This window comes from Amblyraja radiata, chromosome 13 (genome assembly GCF_010909765.2).
Source record: "Amblyraja radiata isolate CabotCenter1 chromosome 13, sAmbRad1.1.pri, whole genome shotgun sequence".
Taxonomy (NCBI): domain Eukaryota; kingdom Metazoa; phylum Chordata; class Chondrichthyes; order Rajiformes; family Rajidae; genus Amblyraja; species Amblyraja radiata.
The window spans coordinates 58,475,010-58,494,737 of NC_045968.1; the positions used below are offsets into that span (position 1 = coordinate 58,475,010).

Sequence of the window (19,728 nt, forward strand, 5' to 3'; positions counted from 1 at the left end):
CACTTTGGTATATCTTTGATTTTCCAGCATCTGCAGTTCCTTCTTGAACATGGATACAACAGGTTTGGAGGGATATGGACCAAACGCAGGCAGGTGGGAATAGTATAGTTGGGACATTCTGGCTGGTATGGGCAAATTGGACCGAAGGGCCTATATCCACTGTATCACTCTATAGTGTAGAAATATTATTTTTCGAGGCTCAATTAATTTCTATGAAATAAGAGCAAGTAATGTTTTTTAAACAATCTGACTTGCTGAGGTACACTTTGTGCAGACTAACAGAATAAAAATCAATGAGTTTTTATAATGTCAAGGTGCTCTGGTCATAGATGTACAACCTATGCAACAAAGATAAAAAAACACAATCCAATCACCTAAACTTAAAGTGAAGTGCAAGAAGTGAATTGAGAAAATAATTGTTAGGACATATTTGCTCATGGTTACAGATTAGAATATTACATTTAGCATGGTAACATTTACATATATAAAAAAATTATCAAAAGTCAGAAATCCTGTAGTGTGACAAGCCAAAAACTATTAGATACATTGCCAATTATAAACACTCTCCGTAAGAATTTAAAATGGTTATCACATTGAAATGTAACCCTATTATTCCCAGGTAGCCAAGAACCAGTGGATCAAGTAATTTTAGAATCAATAGCCCAATTACCAAGTAACAGACAAACACGACTTTTTGTTGCAGTTTGGGTATTATAATAGGCTGTTCCAAGTGTAGATTATAAATACTGCCTCTTTGCAATTGGTCCAAATAACTTATTTGGAGTAAAATAAACTAATTTTATTCAACAGACATATGAAAGAAAATATATTTGTAAATCACAGTTTTTGCACATAAAGGCCTAAAGAATCTGATTTAAATTCATTGTGAAACATCTTCCACAAATTTTACCAATGGAGCATGTCGGTTAGCTTGAGAACCCTCTTTGTGCAGAATTTTCTCAATCACCCCATCCTTTGGAGCTTTTATTGTATGCTGCAAAAAAAAAGAGCAACAATTCATTCTTGCCCTTCTCTAGAATTTGCAAGATAAAAAAGCCTTTCATTCCATCTATGTACATCCACCCAAATACATTGCAATTGTTAACTATATTCCAGGAAGCTTGTTACCACAAATTCATTCAGAATCCATCACAGTCTGTCCAATAATGACATGCTTGCATCAATTCTCAATGCAGATTTACCTCCTCCATACAATTTGCTATCCTATATATGTGCAAACAATAACTTATTTACTTTATATACAGATACATTTCTTATTTATTTACAATTTTTTGTCATCTATTTTATTATTCAAATTACCTCAATTGCTGCTTTGTCGTCAAGGGATATAGTAATTGGCAAGTAAACGTAAATCTCAATTTTATCCATACTAATTTCAAACTACTAAGTATCTATGTCACCTATTTTTTTCTACATGCAGTCATTTTCACCTCTCTCCATTACATTTCTTGGAAATTAGTTAAAATGCTTGTTTTGCAAATGAGACCGTATTTCTTTACACACAGAGAGTGGAAGGAGTCTGGAATGTGCTGCCAGGGGAAATGATGGAAGCAGATACCATTGTAATGTTTGAGAGGCATTTAGACAGGCACAACAACAGTCAGAGAAATGGAGTGATATATGTGCTGGCAGATGGAATTAGTTTTCATTGACATTATGGTTGACACAGACACTGTGGCCCAAAGCCTGTACTTGTGCTGTATTTTCTCCGTTCTCCAAAGGTAAAATGATATAGGACTAAATGATGAGAGTCATTAATGTTTACAGTCTAGTTACATCACAATATACTTAAGAAACCTCTGGTTATGTTAGCTAACATGATCATAAAACTTCATCTTTCTTCGCCTTCAGTTGATTTTTTGGGGGTAAAGTTAAGTTTAAACATGGCATGGTACTTTATTGGTCGCATGTACAGAGGTACACTGTAATTCATTTTTGTATAGAGTTCAGTACAAGTATCACTATACATAAGCACTTAGATACATATTAGATAAGCATCTCAGATACAGTATGTGTATAGTAGTAGTACACAGAGACAGTATACCGTGTCGCCAGTTTGGCGTCATTAACATGTCCCAGTTGTTGTGTGCAGGGTTCTTGACCTGACACACAGGTCTGTTGATAAAACTGGGAGAGTGGTTTGCAGAAATTATTAAATCCACAAACATGAAGTAACCAGATATTGTTAACTCAAGATGTCACAGTTAACTCATTATTATACTCTGTACACAAAAAGGCTGGAGAAACTCAGCATCTATGGAGCGAAGGAAAAAGACAACGTTTCGGGCCGAAACCCTATACTCTGTACATGTTCATTTAAATATCTTATTCATGCTTAACACCTTCAAAGGCTTGGCACATTTCACTGAACTTCACCCACGGAATAAAAATACTCATCATTAGTAAGATAAACAGTCATCAATATTTTTTTCTTAAAGAAAAAATAGCATTCTTTTACTTTTGGGATTCTTTTGAAAAAATATCAAATGTATCTAAAGTGGCAGCTTTATTGCAGAAGTAGCATTTTCATCTCAGTTCAGATTGTGGATTCAAGCTCCATATTACAAGTTTCAAACCACACTAAGATGCTGCCCCATTAGAGAGGTGTTTCCTTAAAACCAAACTTTAAACTAAGGCTTTTTCTATCTTAGGTCAGTGTGAAATATCATATTATTCTATGTGAAGAGCACACAATACCAGTTAAAATGGCCTGTAATATTTGCACACATCATACAAGTTCTCTGTACCCCTTAAGGGCAGAGAAAATAATGAAAAGGTTAATAAAACACTGGGCTTTATATCTAGACTACAATGGGTGATACAATCACGGATGACTTGCTTCTACTTCAGCTCTGTACATTCTGAGTGGCTGAGACCTTTCCACTAGATCCTAGTGCCCTTCACCCTATTCCTGACACGCTACTTCTACCCCCTACCCTTGCAATAGCCTTCACACCACCCTCCCTTTCCACACAAGATTCCACCACTCACCCATTCCCCCAACACAAGCCGTTCCCCCAACACAATCCGTTCCAATGCAATATTGCACCACTCACGCATAGCCCCCAACTGCGCAGGCGCGGCTCATTTCCCCCCATTCCCAGCACTCCCTCCTCCTCCTCTTCACCCTCCCTCTTCAATACCTAGAGAGGGGGGGGGGGGGGGGGTAGAGAGGGAGGGGGGGGTAGAGAGGGAGGGGTGGTAGAGAGGGAGGGGGTAGAGAGGGAGGGGTAGAGAGGGTGGGAATGAGCGTATATAGGGAGGGGGCATCTCCTCCCCCTCCCCATCTACCTCCTCCACAAACATCCCCCCCCATCTCCCTCCTCCTCATTTCCCTCATCCTCCGCCCCTCACTCCCATTCCCTGCCCCAGGACCTACCCAGGTCGTAGACCAGCGCCAGGGTCTGGAACTCGGCCTGGTTCTCGTACTCGGCCCGGCCCTGGCTGTAGACTCCAGCTGTCAGCTCGGCCGCCGCCTGGGCTCTAGTCCAGGCCCCGATTTCATCTCCGGGCTCGTCCCTGACTACGGACCCAGGCTGGTCCTTGGTTCCAGCGGCGGCTTCTTTCTCGGCCCTGGTCATGGCCCCATTCCAAGCCCCGGGCTTGGCCCTCACTCCAGCTCCAGAACCACCCTCCCCACCAGGCGTCGGGCATCGGCAGCCCCCGCCACTCCACGCCACTCCTTGTTCACCGCGAGTGCTGGAATGCCCCTCCATCCCAGAATGCCCCTCCCTCCCGAGCATATTGTGACGTCACTCGGGTTTTTTTTCCCCGAAATGGGCGAGTTTTTGGGCTGTTTTTAAAACTTTAAACGATTAACAACTTTGGAAATATAGGTGGGAATTTGACAGGAACGTTTATCGCCTCGACGGGAAAAATGTGAGTAGAATGTGTGAAAATGGGAAGGCTGTGGCCTAGTGTTTGGAAGGAAATAGGAAACCAGATATTGACACACACACAGCCACAAACAAGACGAAGAATTTTAGTATTATAGAGATATATTGGGCTTGGAGTGAATGTATTGTGGATTTGCCAAAATGTAAATCCATGTATTCCAAGTACTAAATTATAAGATGACAGAATTCTGAAAATTGTGAGTGACTTGTTTGAAGTTTAAGGTATTTGAGTAAATGGAAAGAGACTATTTCTGCTGTTGGAGTCGAAGACTAGGGAGCAGTCTGAAAATTAGAGCCACGCGTTTCAGGAATACTTCCTCACAGAGGATGGCAAACATTTGGAACTCTTGCACTAAAATTGATGCAAGATCAATTGTTAATCTGATATTTGAGATTGAGAAATGATGTTAACTAAACCATTAGAGATATGTCATAATTGCCAATTTGAGGTGTAAATTCACTGATCAACCGTGATCTTATTTATTGTTGGTACAGGTTTGTGGGAATAAATGGCCTACTGCAGTTCCAATAACCTCTGGGCAAGAGACTCTGTGCATCTACCTGAGGAATAGATCGGGTAGATGCACAGAGTCTCTTGCCCAGAATTGGTGAGTCGGGGACTAGAGGGCATAAGGTGAAGGGGAAACAATTTAATATAAATCCGAGGGGTAACCTTTTCACACAAATGGGGGTGGGTGTATGGAACAAGCTGCTGGAGGAGGTAGTTGAGGCTGGGATTATCCCAACGTTTAAGAAACAGTTAGACAGGTACATGGATAGGACAGGCTTGGAGTGATATGGACCAAACACGGGCAGGTGGGACTAGTGTAGCGGGGACATGTTGGCAAGTTGGGCCGAAGTGTGTATCACTCTATGACCCAAGATATTATTAGGAAATTATCATCCTGTCCCAATGTGAAAGATGATGTTTGCTTGCAATGCAAAATGAATATCTTGGCTATCTATCAATTTATAGAACTTGTCATGTAAATACTCCCTTTAGTGACAATTAAGAATTAAAATTGCAGTGGTTGAAAACGATGAAGTATGAAAGAGGAAATGGGCACAGTTTGGAAGAGGGCGTTTGCTTACCTCCATTTTCATGGCTATCATTACCATTAATGGATCTCCAGCTTTCACATGGTCACCTTCATTAACGAACACCTAAAAAGCATGAATAGTAACATTACAGTAATTAAAATTAGCCAGAATCATCTGTGCCATAGCACAGAATGCAACAGTAATATCCACTTCAATTGTGCTAGATATTTGCAGACTGATTTTCTGAAAATGTTATATTGCATTGCAATAGTTAGATTTTTTTTCTGAGGGTCTGCTTTCGAAGCATGAAGCTTTATTAGGACTGCAAACCCAATATATTCTTAGTTCTCAGACAAATACTGGTCAGACTGATGAAGATCTTGTACAGCGCATTGTATAAAGTTGCAGGACCTGATATGTTTAGTTTAGAGATACAGCACGGAAACAGGCCCTTCGGCCCACCGAGTCCGTGCCAACCAGCGATCTCCGCACATTAACACTATCCTACACACACTAGGGACATTTTTTACACACACCAAACCAATTAACCTACAAACCTGTGTTCAAGAAGGAACTGCAGATTCTGGAAAATCGAAGGTACACAAAAATGCTGGAGAAACTCAGCGGGTGCAGCAGCATCTATGGAGCGAAGGAAATCCTTCGCTCCATAGATGCTGCTGCACCCGCTGAGTTTCTCCAGCATTTTTGTGAACCTACAAACCTGTACGCCTTTGGTGTGTGGGAGGAAAACGAAGATCTCGGGAAAAACCCACGTGGTCATGGAGAGAACGTACAAACTCCGTACAGACAGCATCCATAGTCTGGATTGAACTTGGGTCTCCGACGCTGCAAGCGCTGTAAGGCAGCAACTCTACCGCTGCGCCACCATGCCTCCCTGGTTAAAAATTGCTGGATGAACTTAGTGGTTCTCTGGAGGGAATGGACAGACGACGTTTCGGATTGGGAGCATACATCAATAGGAAGAAAGCTCTTGAACTGAAATGTCATCTGTCCATTCCCTTCGCAGATGTTGTCTCGTCCGTTGTATTCTTCCAGCCAAAAAAAAACACACAAAGTACTGGAGTAATTCAGCGGGTCAGGCTGCATCCCTGGAGAACATGCATGTGGCAATTCTGGTTGGGACCCTTGTTCAGACTGATTGTAGTGTGGGGGAGGGGGGGCAGAAAGCTAGAAGAGAGGAGGGCCAGGACAAAGAATTGAAGAATTGTGAATTGTGAAGCCAGGGAGAGGAATGTAGTTGGAGGGAAAGGGAAGAAATCAATGCTAGTCTAGGTGGGGAATGAAGGGAAGAGGGGTTGGTCTGGGACAAAGGGGAGGGGGACGGGGGTGATTAAGAGGTTACGTAAAATTGGAGCATTCAGTGTTCATACCGTTGGGCTGTAAGCTGCCCAAGTGTAATATGAGGTGCTGTTCCTCCAGTTTGTGTGTGGCCTCACTCTGGCAATGGAGGAAGCCCAGGAAAGAAAGGACGGTATGGGGATGGGAAAGAGGAAATTAAAATGGTTAGCAACTGGGAGATTTTAGTTTAGTTTAGAGATACAGCATGGAAACAGGCCCTTCGGCCCACGCCGATCCTGTAAGCTTTGGAGGACCGGGCGCAATTGTTCAGCGAAACAATTGCCGAATCTACGCTTAGTCTCGCCAATATACATTAGGCCACATTGGGAACACCAGATGTGGTTGGAGGAGGTGCAAGTGAAACTTTGTCTTTCCTGGAATGACCGCTGGGGTCCCTGGATGGAGGCAAGGGAGGAGGTGTAAGGACAGGTGTTACATATCTGCAGTCGCAAGGCAAAATACTTGGGGAGGGAGTAGTTTGGGTGGGAAGGGATGAGTGAAGCGAGAAGTTGCATAGGGAGCAGTCGACAGTCTGGATTGTTCAGCGTAACCAACAAAAAGGCGGGCATAGCTGGTGCTCATACGAGTGCCCATTACTACAGCTTTGACTTGGAGAAGGTGAGAGTCAAAAGGGTTGTTGAGGGTGGGGACAAGTTTTGTCAGGTGGAGGAGAGTGTTAGCAGTGGGACATTGATAGGGTTTGATGAAGAACCGAGGGCATTGAGGCCTTCCTGGTGGGGATGGAGATGTCAAGGGACTGGACGTCCATGGTAAAGATGAGGCAATTGGGACCTAGAAATGGAAAGTTTGGAGCGGGCATCTGAGGTGTCTCAGATATAGGTGGGAAGGAACTGGACAAGGGGGGAATGGGACATGGTTGGGAGGGGGGGGGGGGGGGACTTGGGCAAGGTACTGTGGGGGGATGATGGGAATGAGAAGGGAGGGTGGTGTGAAGGCTATTGCAAGGGTAGGGTGGGTAGAAGTATCATGGTAGGAATAGGGTGAAGGGCACTAGGATCTAGTGGTGCCATTATTGGGGTTCCCTGTTGGAAGGGGGAAGCAGTTGTACCCAGGATGGTGTGCAGGGCAGTCAGTTCACACAATGTTGTCAGTGCCGGCAGCCCTCAGCCTGGAACCCGGGTGAGACGACTGGTCGGGTGAGAGGCAAGGATGGGCTGAGTCAATGGCTCTGGCCCGCTGGCAGCAGCAATGCAGATCAGGGTCAGTAATGGCGACGGCAGGCACGGCTTGGAGGGGCCGAGGAAGCTGTGCCGGCTGGCAGTGGCGTTGGTGCAGGACGCCCGGCCTGGCGATGAAGGCTGGTGGACCAGGCCCGATAACCGCCGGAGGTGGTGGTAAAGGTGGGTGAATTCCTCCAGCACTTTGCTGTTTTGTCAAGGCTCCCGCATCTGCAGTTTCTTATGTCTCTATGTCGTAGCAGTTTGCTTTTAGCTTAAGTTGAACTGAAGTTAACTACTAAATATTAACCATGGCAACCAGCTTCCACTCCCTCCCTGGAAAAACACTGAGACCCTGAAGGGTAGAATAATAGCTTGTGCAGGGTGCGTAATCGAGCGCAAAGAAAATCCAGCCACAATGGTAATCTTTCTTCTTAATAAACATTCTTTCGGTTTGGAGCGGGCGTATTTTACCAAAGCACCCATTACAACAGGATTTATCCACGTACATCATGCTGAACAAACATGTGATCTTTGTTGACAAAAGAGACAGCAGATGTTCAAAGCAGGAGCAACAAACAAACCACTGGAAGAACTCAGTGGGTTGAGCAGCACATGAGAAAGGAATTGTTGGCGTTTCAGGTGAGATGAAGAGTGAAGAAGAAACATAGCCAGCAGAAGGACTGGAGTAGGGTGACAGCCTGGTGCATTGCAGATAGAGGCAGTCTAAAGATAAAAAGGTAGATGGATCCAAGGGAGGAGAGGGTAAAGATAAAGACAGTTGCAGGACGGTGATAAAGGTGACCCATGTTGTAATCTGATACGTTAGAAAGGTCATAATGGGAACTGTTGTGCGAGAGATGAAGGGAAGATGAAGCCAGAACCAGAATGTGGGGAGGATTGCTGAGCCAGTGGTGAAATGAGTGGGTGGAAGGGACAGAAAGGAATGATGGGAGGGTTTGAGGGGGGTGTGAGAAAGGGAACAAAAACAGACGATCTGAGGATGGGAAAGACAGGGGAGTGGTGAGGAAAACTTGCCACAGGTAAGAGTTATCAAAAGTTTGAAAATTTAATGTTCATACTATTGGGTCGTAACCTACCCAGGTGAAATGTGAGGTGTTGCTTCTCTAATTTGTGGTGGATCTCACTCCTGGCGGTGGAGAAGGCTGATGATGTATAGGTTTGTGTGGGAATGGCTGGAGAATCCTCTTCTTGCGTATGGCATGCACAGTCTAAAATTGTAGGACAACTTGTTCTATTTGATATTATTTGAGTGTGCACGCCGGGTTGATTGCATTCGTCGAAAAAGGACGGACCACGTGAAGGTTGCAATCGGAAGTGGCGGCGCTGGTAAACGGCTGCGGCTCGCCTGCAGTCCGTTTGTCTTTACTTTTTTATGTTGTTTTTTTTTGTTTTGTCTAGTTAGTTTTTGTTTTTTAGGTTGTGTTTATGTGGGGGGGGGGGGGGTGGGGGGTTGAAACGGGGCTTGCTGTCTCTCTCTTCGGGGGAATACAACTTTTTTATCGTATCCCCCTTCTCTGCCTCCGTCTGCGCTGAGGCCTGATGGCGGAGCTGGCAGCCTCGAGACTCCGGAGGCAGAGCCAGTCAGGACTTGCACTGGGCTCGCTCCCGTGAGGGCGGCCCAGCTCGGGGCTGGAACGGCTCTCCCGTCGGAGTGGCTCAGCCCGAGGGAGGAATGGCGCTCCCGTCGGAGTGGCCCAGCCCAAGGGAGGAATGGCACTCCCGTCGGAGTGGCCCAGCCCGAGGGAGGTACGGCGCTCCCGTCGGAGTGGCCCAGCCCGAGGGAGGAATGGCGCTCCTGTCGGAGTGGCCCAGCTCGAGGGAGGAACGGCACTCACGTGAGGGCGATCCGGCTCGGGGCTGGAACGGTGCTCCGGTGGCTGGGACGGCGTTCTGGCGGCGGCGACCTGAGTCTGGGGTTCGGCCGCGGGCCAGCGGCTGCGTCCGTTGGACTGGAGGGCGGCAGCTTCGACCACCCCGGGCGTGGTGTTTGAGCCGGCCCGTTTGCGGGGTTCGGTGAGCCGCGGGACTGGTTGTGCCATCGCCCGGCGGGGTATCGCCTCAGCGCAGAGGGAGAAGAGGAGGGAAGAGACTGCAGCCCTAAGATTTTTGCCTCCACCACAGTGAGGAGGTGCTTGGAGGACTCACTGTGGTGGTGTTAATTTGTGTTTATTGTTGTTATTATTGTATGATTGTATGTATGACTGCAGGCACGAAATTTTGTTCAGACTGTAAGGTCTGAATGACAATAAAGGCATTCAATTCAATCTCCCACCCTGCATGGAGAATTAAAATGGCATACAACTGGGAGATTGGGATGGCCATTGTGGACAGAGCTAGGTGCACTGCAAAACAGTCGCCTACTCTATGGCTGGTAACACTGATGTGCAGGAGGAGCATGTGAATCGTTGCTTCACCTGGAAAGGCTGTCTGAGCCCCTGGGTGATGTTAAGGGAGGAGATGTAGGGACAGCAGTTGCACCTCCTGTGGCTATATGGGAAAGTACCAGGGATCGGAGAGGGATGGGTGGAGAGGGATGAGCGGACCAGGGAATCACAGAGGGAGAGATCTCTGCATAAGGCACTGGGGAGAAGATGTGGCTAGTGGTGGAATTTTGTTGCAGCTGGCTGAAATGACAATTAATGATGTACTGGATGCTATCTGTGGGGTGAAAGGTGAGAATTGGGGGAACTTTATCTCTGTTGTTTGGAGGAAAGTTGGCTGAGAGCAGGTCTGATAAATAGAGGAAATAAGAATCAGGGTTCCATCATCCACAGTAGAAGAGAAGCCATTTTTCGTGAAAAAGGAGAGATGTCCAGGACTGGAAGATCACATCTTGAGGGCATTTATGGTAGAAACAGAAAACGTGGAGAAAGGGATGGCATCCTTACACAAGACTTGAGAAAAAGATGGCAGATAAAATGGCAGGTAAACAGGGAGATCCAGCGGTCCTTGGCAGACCAAATGCAAGTTTGGAGAAACGGTCACATGGTCGACACTTTGGTGTCACCGATGTAAAGGAAGCCACGTTGAGAGCACCAAATGTAGTTGATGACGTTAGAAGAGGTGCCTGCGGACCCGTCTCACCTGGAAGGACTGCTGGGGTGCCTGGATAGAGGTGAGAGAGGAGGTGTAAGGCCAGGTGTTACGTTTCCTGCAGTTGTAGGGGCAAGTAGGTGGGGGTGGAATGGTTTGGGTGAGAAGGGATGATTGAACCAGGGCAGAGGGAGTGGTCTCTGCAGAAAGTGGAAAGGGGCAGGGAGAGAAGATATAACAGAAAATGGGGGGAAAATATTAACTAGTTTAACCCAAGGCTGAGTGGAAAAAGCACAGCGCCGGGGGGGGGGGGTCAAGGGGGAATCCACAGGCTGAGAAGCCGCAGAGCACCCAGCCCTAGACATGGTGTGCCAGACACAGACCCTCATGCTGCCTTCATGCTGCTCGCTCACTCCGCTCCTACAGCCGGAGGTATGGTACCTTGTACCATTACCAGACGACAAAGACGTGTGGTGCATGCTGTATGCATGCTCACCCCGCTGCCACCTTTCCACTGCGCTGCGCTCACCTGCCAACTGCTGCCACAAATTAACATCTCGGTTTGCTAGACCCAAAATCCATTATAAAGAGGTCAATAGACAATAGGCGCAGTAGTAGGCCATACGGCCCTTCAAGCCAGCACCGCCATTCAATGTGATCATGGCTGATCATCCACAATCAGTACCCCGTTCCTGCCTTCTCCTCATATCCCCTGACTCCGCTATTTTTCAGAGCTCTATCTAGCTCTCTCTTGAAAGCATCCAGAGAACCCGCCTCCACCGCCCACTGAGGCAGAGAATTCCACAGACTCACCACTCTCTGTGAGAAAAAGTGTTTCCTCATTTCCGTTCTAAATGGCTTACTCCTTATTCTTAAACTGTGGCCCCTGGTTCTGGACTCCCCCAACATCTGGAACACGTTTCCTGCCTCTATCGTGTCCAAACCCTTAACAATCTTATATGTTTCAATGAGAAACCCTCTCATCCTTCTAAACTCCAGAGAGTACAAGCCCAGCTGCTCCATTCTCTCAGCACATGACAGTCCCGCCATCCCAGGAATTAACCTTGTAAACCTACGCTGCACTCCCACAATAGCAACAATAGCAATAGGTTGTACCAACAAGGGTAGACTGTACTCCAAATGCGGCCTGACCAAGATCTTATAGATCAAAGATAGACATAAAAATCTGGAGTAATTCAGCGGGTCAGACAGCATCTCTGGAGAGAAGGAATAAGTGACATTTTGGGTCAAGACCCTTCTTTAGACCATGTCCTATAGAAAGTCTGTGGGCCTGTGCCACTTAGGTGACTTTTTAGGCGAGTGCAGGAGACTGCGCTCGCCACATGTTCGCTGGTGGTCTCTGGTGAGTCTCCTTCATGGTCGTGAGGAGTTCCCGCATTCTGGGTACTAGTCGCGGCCTCAGTATGGTCGCCGCAAATGTTTCAACATGTTGAAAACTTTTTCTGCGACCACAAATTGGTCGCCATGGAGAAAATCGATAATCCTGTAGTCGTAGGTGCAGTTGTAGTGGGGTGGCCATGTAGTTATAGGTAGTCGAGGTAATCGTAGGTAGTTTTAGTTAATCGCCTTTGCTGACCGGCTAATTTCATTGGCTCATTGAGGAAAAAAAACGTAAGCACGAGTTTTCAGAACCAAGGATAACCGACCGGTAATGTTAAATGCCCGCCGAACTTCATAGCTGTGTATCTCTGGCTTATTAAATGTTGTCTGGCTTCTTAAAAGTGTCTCCCCTCCTTCTTTTAAAGGACATACCTTACACTGTGCTAGCCGTCTTAACCTTCCTGTTCATCGCGGTGTGTGTCTGTATCACCTTGACTTTGCACCGTGTGAATTTCAGACAGCGCTCCCCCCGCTTGCCCTGGCCCCCGCCTTTGCGATGTGTGTGTGTGTGTGTGTATATGTTCTACTCTGACAGTCGCCGTTCCAGTTCCCGGTTTTTCAGGCGACTGCCAGCGAATTGACAGTCGCCGGCGATCTGCTGAAAAAAATGCCTATGTGGGTCAGGCCCTTAATGATAAGATCACAAAACTATTTGTGGAAAAATTGGTGCATGTTCCTGCACAAGAGGTACGTAGAGACCAGTCAAAACTGTGTGAGCCATCTAACCATATTTTCCCAATTTCCTTTTGTTTCTTAAATGCACTCAACTAAAATTTATACTTTCACTTCCTATACGGGCTACGACTGCTAAAATGACAAAATAGTGGACTTCAATCCTGGATCTCGTACACAATCCATAATCCTGATCAAAATTTAAAATGTTCAGCATCTTATATCAAATGTATTTTTAACCTACTGATTTTCCCTTTCATTCAATGTGATTTCAATATCTGTGCTTTAATTTACTCCAATATAAATACCCAATTCCAGATCCATGCCACTAATAGGATCAGCTACCCTGACCCCCACCAGTCACTGGCCACGTCTGCGGTTTAGCTTCTCAGTTGCTGGAACCTTCATCAGTACTTTTGTTACTTCTTGACTTGACCATGCCATATACTCCTGCAAGCATCCATTTTCTATATATTTCACCTCTTCCATCCATATCCTACCTCGCATTGTTCAAGACAACTATTACCCCTCAAATTAAAAATGTTAATTCTTGCATGAAATCCAATTATTGCCTTATCTCTCTCCATCTCAAGGAACTTCTGCCGTCTTCAATCCTTCACATAATCTATGCTCCTCCATTGTTGGCCTTCAGCTCATACCTGATTTGAATGTTGTAGTTGTGCTTTCAGATGCTGAAGGCTATAAACTCCATAAAGCTTCGCTGCTTCTTAACAACTAATCCTTCCTTGAAAATATTCCTTAAAACCTACTAGGTCGACTTCTTAAACATCTGTCATAATATCTCATTACGTAGGTTGGAATAAAATTAATTTTATCACCATAGACCAGAATAGATCGGGTAAACGCACAGAAGCCAGTATTTCCCCATAACACCACTAAAATGGGGATTTTTAAACCCGTAGAATTTTAGAAATGATTTTTTCCTGATTCACTGAGAAAAATAATATGTGATCATAATCCTGTTCTCACATAGCATGTGTATTTTCAAGTATCAATCACTGCATAGTAATCTGATCTTTCTCAAATGTAATCTGGAGAACAATTTGTTAATTACAAATCAAAATGTCACCTTTTCTATAGTCCCAGTCATTGGTGCAACGGCTGCTCCCTCAGCTCCAGAGGCGTCAACTGCAACCAAATACTTTGGCACAGGGCTACTGAGCTGCACAGACCCTTCCTAAAATAAAGATCAAATGTGTTACATCATTATATTTATAACATGGAGTAGTATTGCTTAAAAGGTGTTAATGTCTCCAGCGCCTTCAACGTCGGCTGCAGGAGTCGACCCCGAGACACAAAGATGACCAGACAGACTGACCGAACTATGAATAAAGGCAACCTAAATAACGGCGCCCGCACGTGTAATATATGCAAAAGGAATTTCACTGTTTAGTTACATACGTGACAAATAAAGCATTATTGACGTACAAGAGAAATGGCTCTTACCATTGAAAACAGGTGAATGGTGTTGTCTATGATCACCACTTTAGGTTTTGAAAGCATCCCATTTACAGATGACTCCAAGTATGTGATATCTCCCTCTGTAGTAAGTTTTCCAGATACATGGAAAACCTGTCCATCAATCTGAGGTACAAGCACATTTAAAAAATCTAAACACTTATGTTCCAATTAGATTATTACAACAAACCATTTAACAATTCTACTTTAATCCAGAATTAATCCATAAAACGCATTCATTCTCACATTTTGATGGTGAAAGGATAAACAATAGCCACTCAAATCAGTCATTCACCAATCAGGAGCATGCAGGAAAGGAACTAATTTTGAATTATTCTAGCTAAAGAGTCAAGAGATAAAGCAGTAAAAAAATGTTTGCTTCATGATATTTGATTACATGACTGCTGCTTGACCTCAATATTTCAATATTTATCAATATTTCCCTATCCATTTAAAATCATGAATTAAAATAAAAAAATATTCTCTTTCCTTCCATGTACTGAATAATTTCTGATTCTGAAAGGAAAGTATGTCAAATATCTATATTACTAAAAGTCTGTTCTTGACCGGTTTTGGCCATCTGTGCTACGATTTCCGAGAGAACACCGCCACCTACGCCCGTCATTTTTGGCCACCTCGCTCAGAGCCCCACTCTGCCGCATGTGTGCCGAGGATTTGTCCCGTCGATGAAAATTGACCGAGATATTAATGTTTTCACAAAATTCCCCATTCTCTCTGCTGCCCCTGCTGGAGGGAGGGGGAGGGACTATAAAACCAGGAAGTGGTGTGCCTCAATCAGTCTCTGCAAGTGGTGTGCCTCAATCAGTCTCTGTAAGTGGTGTGCCTCAATCAGAGCTCTGAATGACACTGAACAAATGTCTACAGCACTATGAGTACCCTTAATTTGGTTTGAAAATGAAAATATGGTTAGAGGTAACAAAGCACTGCCTGCAAATGGTTGTTTGGGTTGAAGTAAAAAGGCACTCTCTCTCTCTTCCCCTCCCCTCTCTCCCTACCCCTCTCTCTTTCTCTCCTTTTCTTCCCTCCTCTCCTCTCTCTCCCCCCCTCTCATCTCTTTCCCCCCCCTCTCCTCTCCTCCCCCCCCTCTCCTCTCTCCTCCCCTCCCCCCTCTCCCCCCCTCTCCTCTCTCCCTCCTCTCCTCTCCACCCCTCCTCTCCCCCCCCTCTCCTCTCCCCTCCTCTCCTCTCCACCCCTCCTCTCCCCCCCTCTCTCTCTCCCCTCTTTTTCTCCCCCTACTCCCCTCCCCCACCGACCCTCCCCTAAACCCCCCTCCCCTCCACACAACCCTACCCCCTTCCCTCCACCCTCCCTCCCCCTCCCTGCTCCCCACCTCTCCCCGCCCCTCATCTCACCCTCCTCTCAGCACCCCCCTCTCTCCTCCCCCCTCTCTCTCTTTCTCCCCTCCTCCCCTCCATTAGTGTGAGTGCGGGGTGGGGGGGTAGTTAGTGTGTGACGCTGCATGCCGCCTCCCCCCCCACAACCGCATGTTGGGGGAACAGACCCAATGGGTCTGCACTTGGTCTAGTAGTGAATATAAACAGGATATTTATGTTGCTAACAGGTGGTATGATCAACCTTTCCTCAGAGATCTCACTTTAATTAGATACCAACCAATTTTAATTCAAACCCCAGAATCTACTGCAATTTTTTAATTATTAACTTTACATTTAAAAGCATTTGGAGAGCGAAAAACAACCTACGTTTTTTCAGAAGCTCAGTCCTTCAGTCCGCCTGGACCTACCTGATCTCCCGGTTGCTAAACACTTTAATTCCCATTCTCATTCCCACATTGACCTTTCTGTCCTAGGCCTCCTCCATTGTCAGAGTGGGACTAAATGCAAATTGGAGTACCAGAATCTCATATTTTGCTTCGGCAACTTTCAACCCAGTGGTCTGAATATTGATTTCTCTTTCAATTACCTGCATTCCCTCTCTCTCTCCATCCCTGCCCTACCCCAGTCGCATCAGCTTCTTGTTCTCACCTAGCAAACAGCCAACAATGGCCTGTTTCCTTTATCATCGTTACTTTATTGCATCTTTCAATCATTCATTCTATATCTCTCTATATCACCGTCTACATCTCTCGTTTCCCTTTTCCCGGACTAAGTCTGTAGAAGGGTCTCAACCCAAAACATCACCCATTCCTTCTCTCCAGAGATGCTGCCTGTCTCGCTGAGTTACTCCAGCCGTTTATGTCTATCTTACATTTTTTTCTGATATGTATAAATAACAAATAATTTTAGTTCCGGATATGCTGTCTGAGTGAAATTCACACAGTGCAAAGCTACACACACACCACGGTGAACAGGTTGGCGCTGTAATTAAGACAGCTAAAGCACAGTGTATGGTAAGTCCTTTAAAAGAGGGTGTGAGAGGGAGAGAAGGAGGGAGAAGGAGTGGAGACAACTTGAGAATCCAGAGATACACGGCTGTGAAACTCGGCAGACATTTAACATTGCCGGTCGGTTATCCTTGGTTCTGAAAACTACTGCTTACGTTTTTTACCTCAATGAGCCAATGAAATTCACTGGTCAGCACAGGCTACAACCTATGAGAACCTGCGAGTACCTTCGACCTCCTGGCAACCCACTAGGACCTCCTGGCGACCCACCTACGGCACAAGAATTCTCGCTACTCTTATGTTGCATGTTGAAAAATTTGCGGTGACCATAATGAGGCCGCAACTAGCTCCCAGAATGCGGGAACTCCTCATGACCATGAAGGCGACTCCCCGGCAACCACCCGCAAACATGTGGCGACCATGTGACGACTGCATAGTCTCCTGTAGTCACTTATGTGGGACAGGCCCATAAGTTGTCCCACCGTGTAAAAACAGAATGTGCTGTGGCATCATATTACAAAGCAGGAAGATCCTTGTTCCACACTTTGTTTACACTTTGTAAAATGAGTTAATTTGAAGTCCACAGATAGGTCTGAGGACAGGGCAGAACATTCCGCCAATGCTCACTGTCCATCTATACACATGAAAAATAATTACATCTGTATCAAAGACAGAAAAGTGTCGAAAATAACATTAAATAAAAATCTAATTTACACGCTCACCTGAATTCTATATGTCCCATCATTGTTATAAGCAACATCAATATTCACCTCTTGTTTGGGATGTAGAGAGAAGGAAACCAGAAGAAACAAAGACAAATATTAAACTCGGCAATGTTAATACGTTAAAGTTCTATGTTTGAAGCCAATACTCATTGAATCAAAGATTCTGATAAAAGGCTATACCTTTAGGTCCAGTTGAGGTCCATTATGTTGAGCTCAATTACTTTTACATAGTGAAAAATATGATTATGTTTTGAGGTCTGTATTTTATCTTAATCTTGAAGATTGTATTTTATTAGTCTGCTATAAATAGTAACAAACCTTTTATGAAACATAACAATTTAGAAGCTATATGTTAGCTTTCAAACTTTTATATATCTCACAGTTTTGAAAAAGATGGCTCTGGAGATGCTGACTCATTAGATATCTTCTTCCAAAATTCCTAAGATTCTGGGATTGCTGCTGTGGATTGGAGAGTGGCAAATATGCTGCTCGCTCACCCCCCTTGAGAAATTTTTGTAACCGGTCGAAGACATCTGGACCTGGCACCAGGGAGGCAACACACACCATCCTGAGGTCGTATTTGCTGCCACAGAATCTCCTGTTTGTCTGTGCCCCGAACTAACGCGTCTCCTATCACTATGGCTGCGTCTGACTTTTCTCTTCCCCGCTGTGCCTCAGAGCCAGGTTTGACACTACTGACCACTGATGTTGTTGCTCCTCTCCCATAGCGGATCCTCCACCACAACGATATCCAAAGGAGTTTACCTGTTGTTGGCAGAAATGGTGGTAGGAGATTCTTGCATTTTCTGCCCACTACCTTTTCTTGTGGTCACCCATCTAATTTGTAACTGTGACACTGTCACACCTCCGGATAATCTTGAGGTCATTCAGCGGCAGCTCCAGTTCCTTAACGCGGTCCATAAGGAGCTGCAGCTGAATGAACCTACTGCATGTGTAGTCCTCATGGGCATTCAAAATGCCTCTGACTTCAGGAAGAGCTGAAGAAAAACATGAATCTTCCAGAGGTCTGCACCTTCCCTACCTTTTATTGGGAGCTGTCTTCCTCAGCCATTCAAACATCTGCTTTTCAATTGTCCTTCCTTCATTTGTAACATTGCCTCTTTTCAAGTAAAGCACAGGTTTCTCTCCACTCTCCCGCTCATTTTTCAAAAATGCCTTCTCTCCTCACAAAATGGCTGCTCACCAACTCTCTCCTCAACCTTTGAACAAATATCTTCAAAACTCTCTAACGCGGTGGGCCGTGGAAGTTCAGTCATTGCATTAATCAAGAATTTTGGGCTGAACTGAAGCATTTTCCAGGAACGTCATGAAATTTGAGATTCATGTGTGCAAATCCAGAGGTTTAAATTATCTGGGATGTTGCTGATTACACTCTGCAACAGAAATACTTATTGGCTTTCAGTTCTGTGCAATTTATGCAATTTACAATGTATACGTAAGGACGATTAATCTTAATTCAACAATTTTAATTAATTTGTGTTTGTCTTAAATGTTTAATGTTATATAATGCTTTTAATAGTTTTTGAAAATGTCTTTGTTTCTGATATTCACAAATGTTTCGAGAGTCAGCTAAGCCTAGGGGCAATGGCTAATCTATCTGTCAGAAACTTTACTTCAGCAATTTTGTGGCCAGATTTAATGTGTTGGTGAACAGTTTGCATGAATGGCTTGCTGCTGCCTTCTCTTGCGATCGTGCGGCTGGCATTCTGTAAACATTTATTGTCTTTTTTTTCTGCGTGCTTTGTACGTTTCATTATTGTGTGCCTTAGTTGGTACAGCAAACTAAATATTGTGTGCCGTAGTTGGTACAGCTAGCCAAATATTGGAACAAGTGCAAACTAAATACAAGTATATTAATGTTTTTAAAATGCATTTAATTGGAGTAGAGATGCTAATGCTATCTGTACACATGTATGTATATTAATCTTTTGCAAAACTCACTGGATAAGCAAATTTAACTTTATTTTTCCTATAATAGTCATTTTATTTGGCTGTAAAATCCACAGTTAGATTTGTTTTGGATGGGTAGCAATTCAGTTGAAGAGTGTCTATTTAATGTAGTTTAACCCTGAAAGCCAAATAAGATAAGATATTTTTAATTTAAAAAAAATCTTACCACTTTTAAACTGGATGATTGGAGCAGAAGATTAGAAAAAGTAAAAATAAAATGAGGGCATATTTCAAAAATTCATGCTGTTAACAGGAAAACTTAATGTGCTAGTAAGATTAATTCTCAATATTAAAGCTATTTTGAAGGCAACTAATTTTTCTATCATAAGGTACCATTTTACTATTTCTGATTTTAGGGAACAAGATATGTTCATAAAGTCATAGAATCATAGAGTGATACAGCATGGAAACGGGTCCTTCTGTCCACCTTGCCCACACTGTCCAATGTGTCCCAGCTACACTAGTCCCACCTGACAGCATTTTGTTCATTTCCCTCTAAACCTGTCCTATCCATGTACATGTCTAACTGGTTCATAAACATTAGGATAGTCCCTGCCTCAACTACC

General features: G+C 44.7%; 1 protein-coding gene across 1 annotated transcript in view; it reads right to left on the bottom strand.

The window, feature by feature from the left end:
• Window positions 1-264: 264 nt before the first annotated feature.
• Window positions 265-19,728, bottom strand: part of mccc1 (methylcrotonyl-CoA carboxylase subunit 1) — a 66,212-nt gene continuing 46,748 nt past the window's right edge. The window contains exons 15-19 of the mRNA XM_033032167.1: window positions 17,189-17,238; window positions 14,093-14,230; window positions 13,716-13,823; window positions 5,010-5,081; window positions 265-994 (exon numbers count right to left, since the gene is read on the bottom strand). Of these exons, the coding sequence (XP_032888058.1) occupies window positions 881-994; window positions 5,010-5,081; window positions 13,716-13,823; window positions 14,093-14,230; window positions 17,189-17,238 (482 nt within the window). The 3' untranslated portion in view covers window positions 265-880. The remainder of the gene's footprint in view (window positions 995-5,009; window positions 5,082-13,715; window positions 13,824-14,092; window positions 14,231-17,188; window positions 17,239-19,728) is intronic.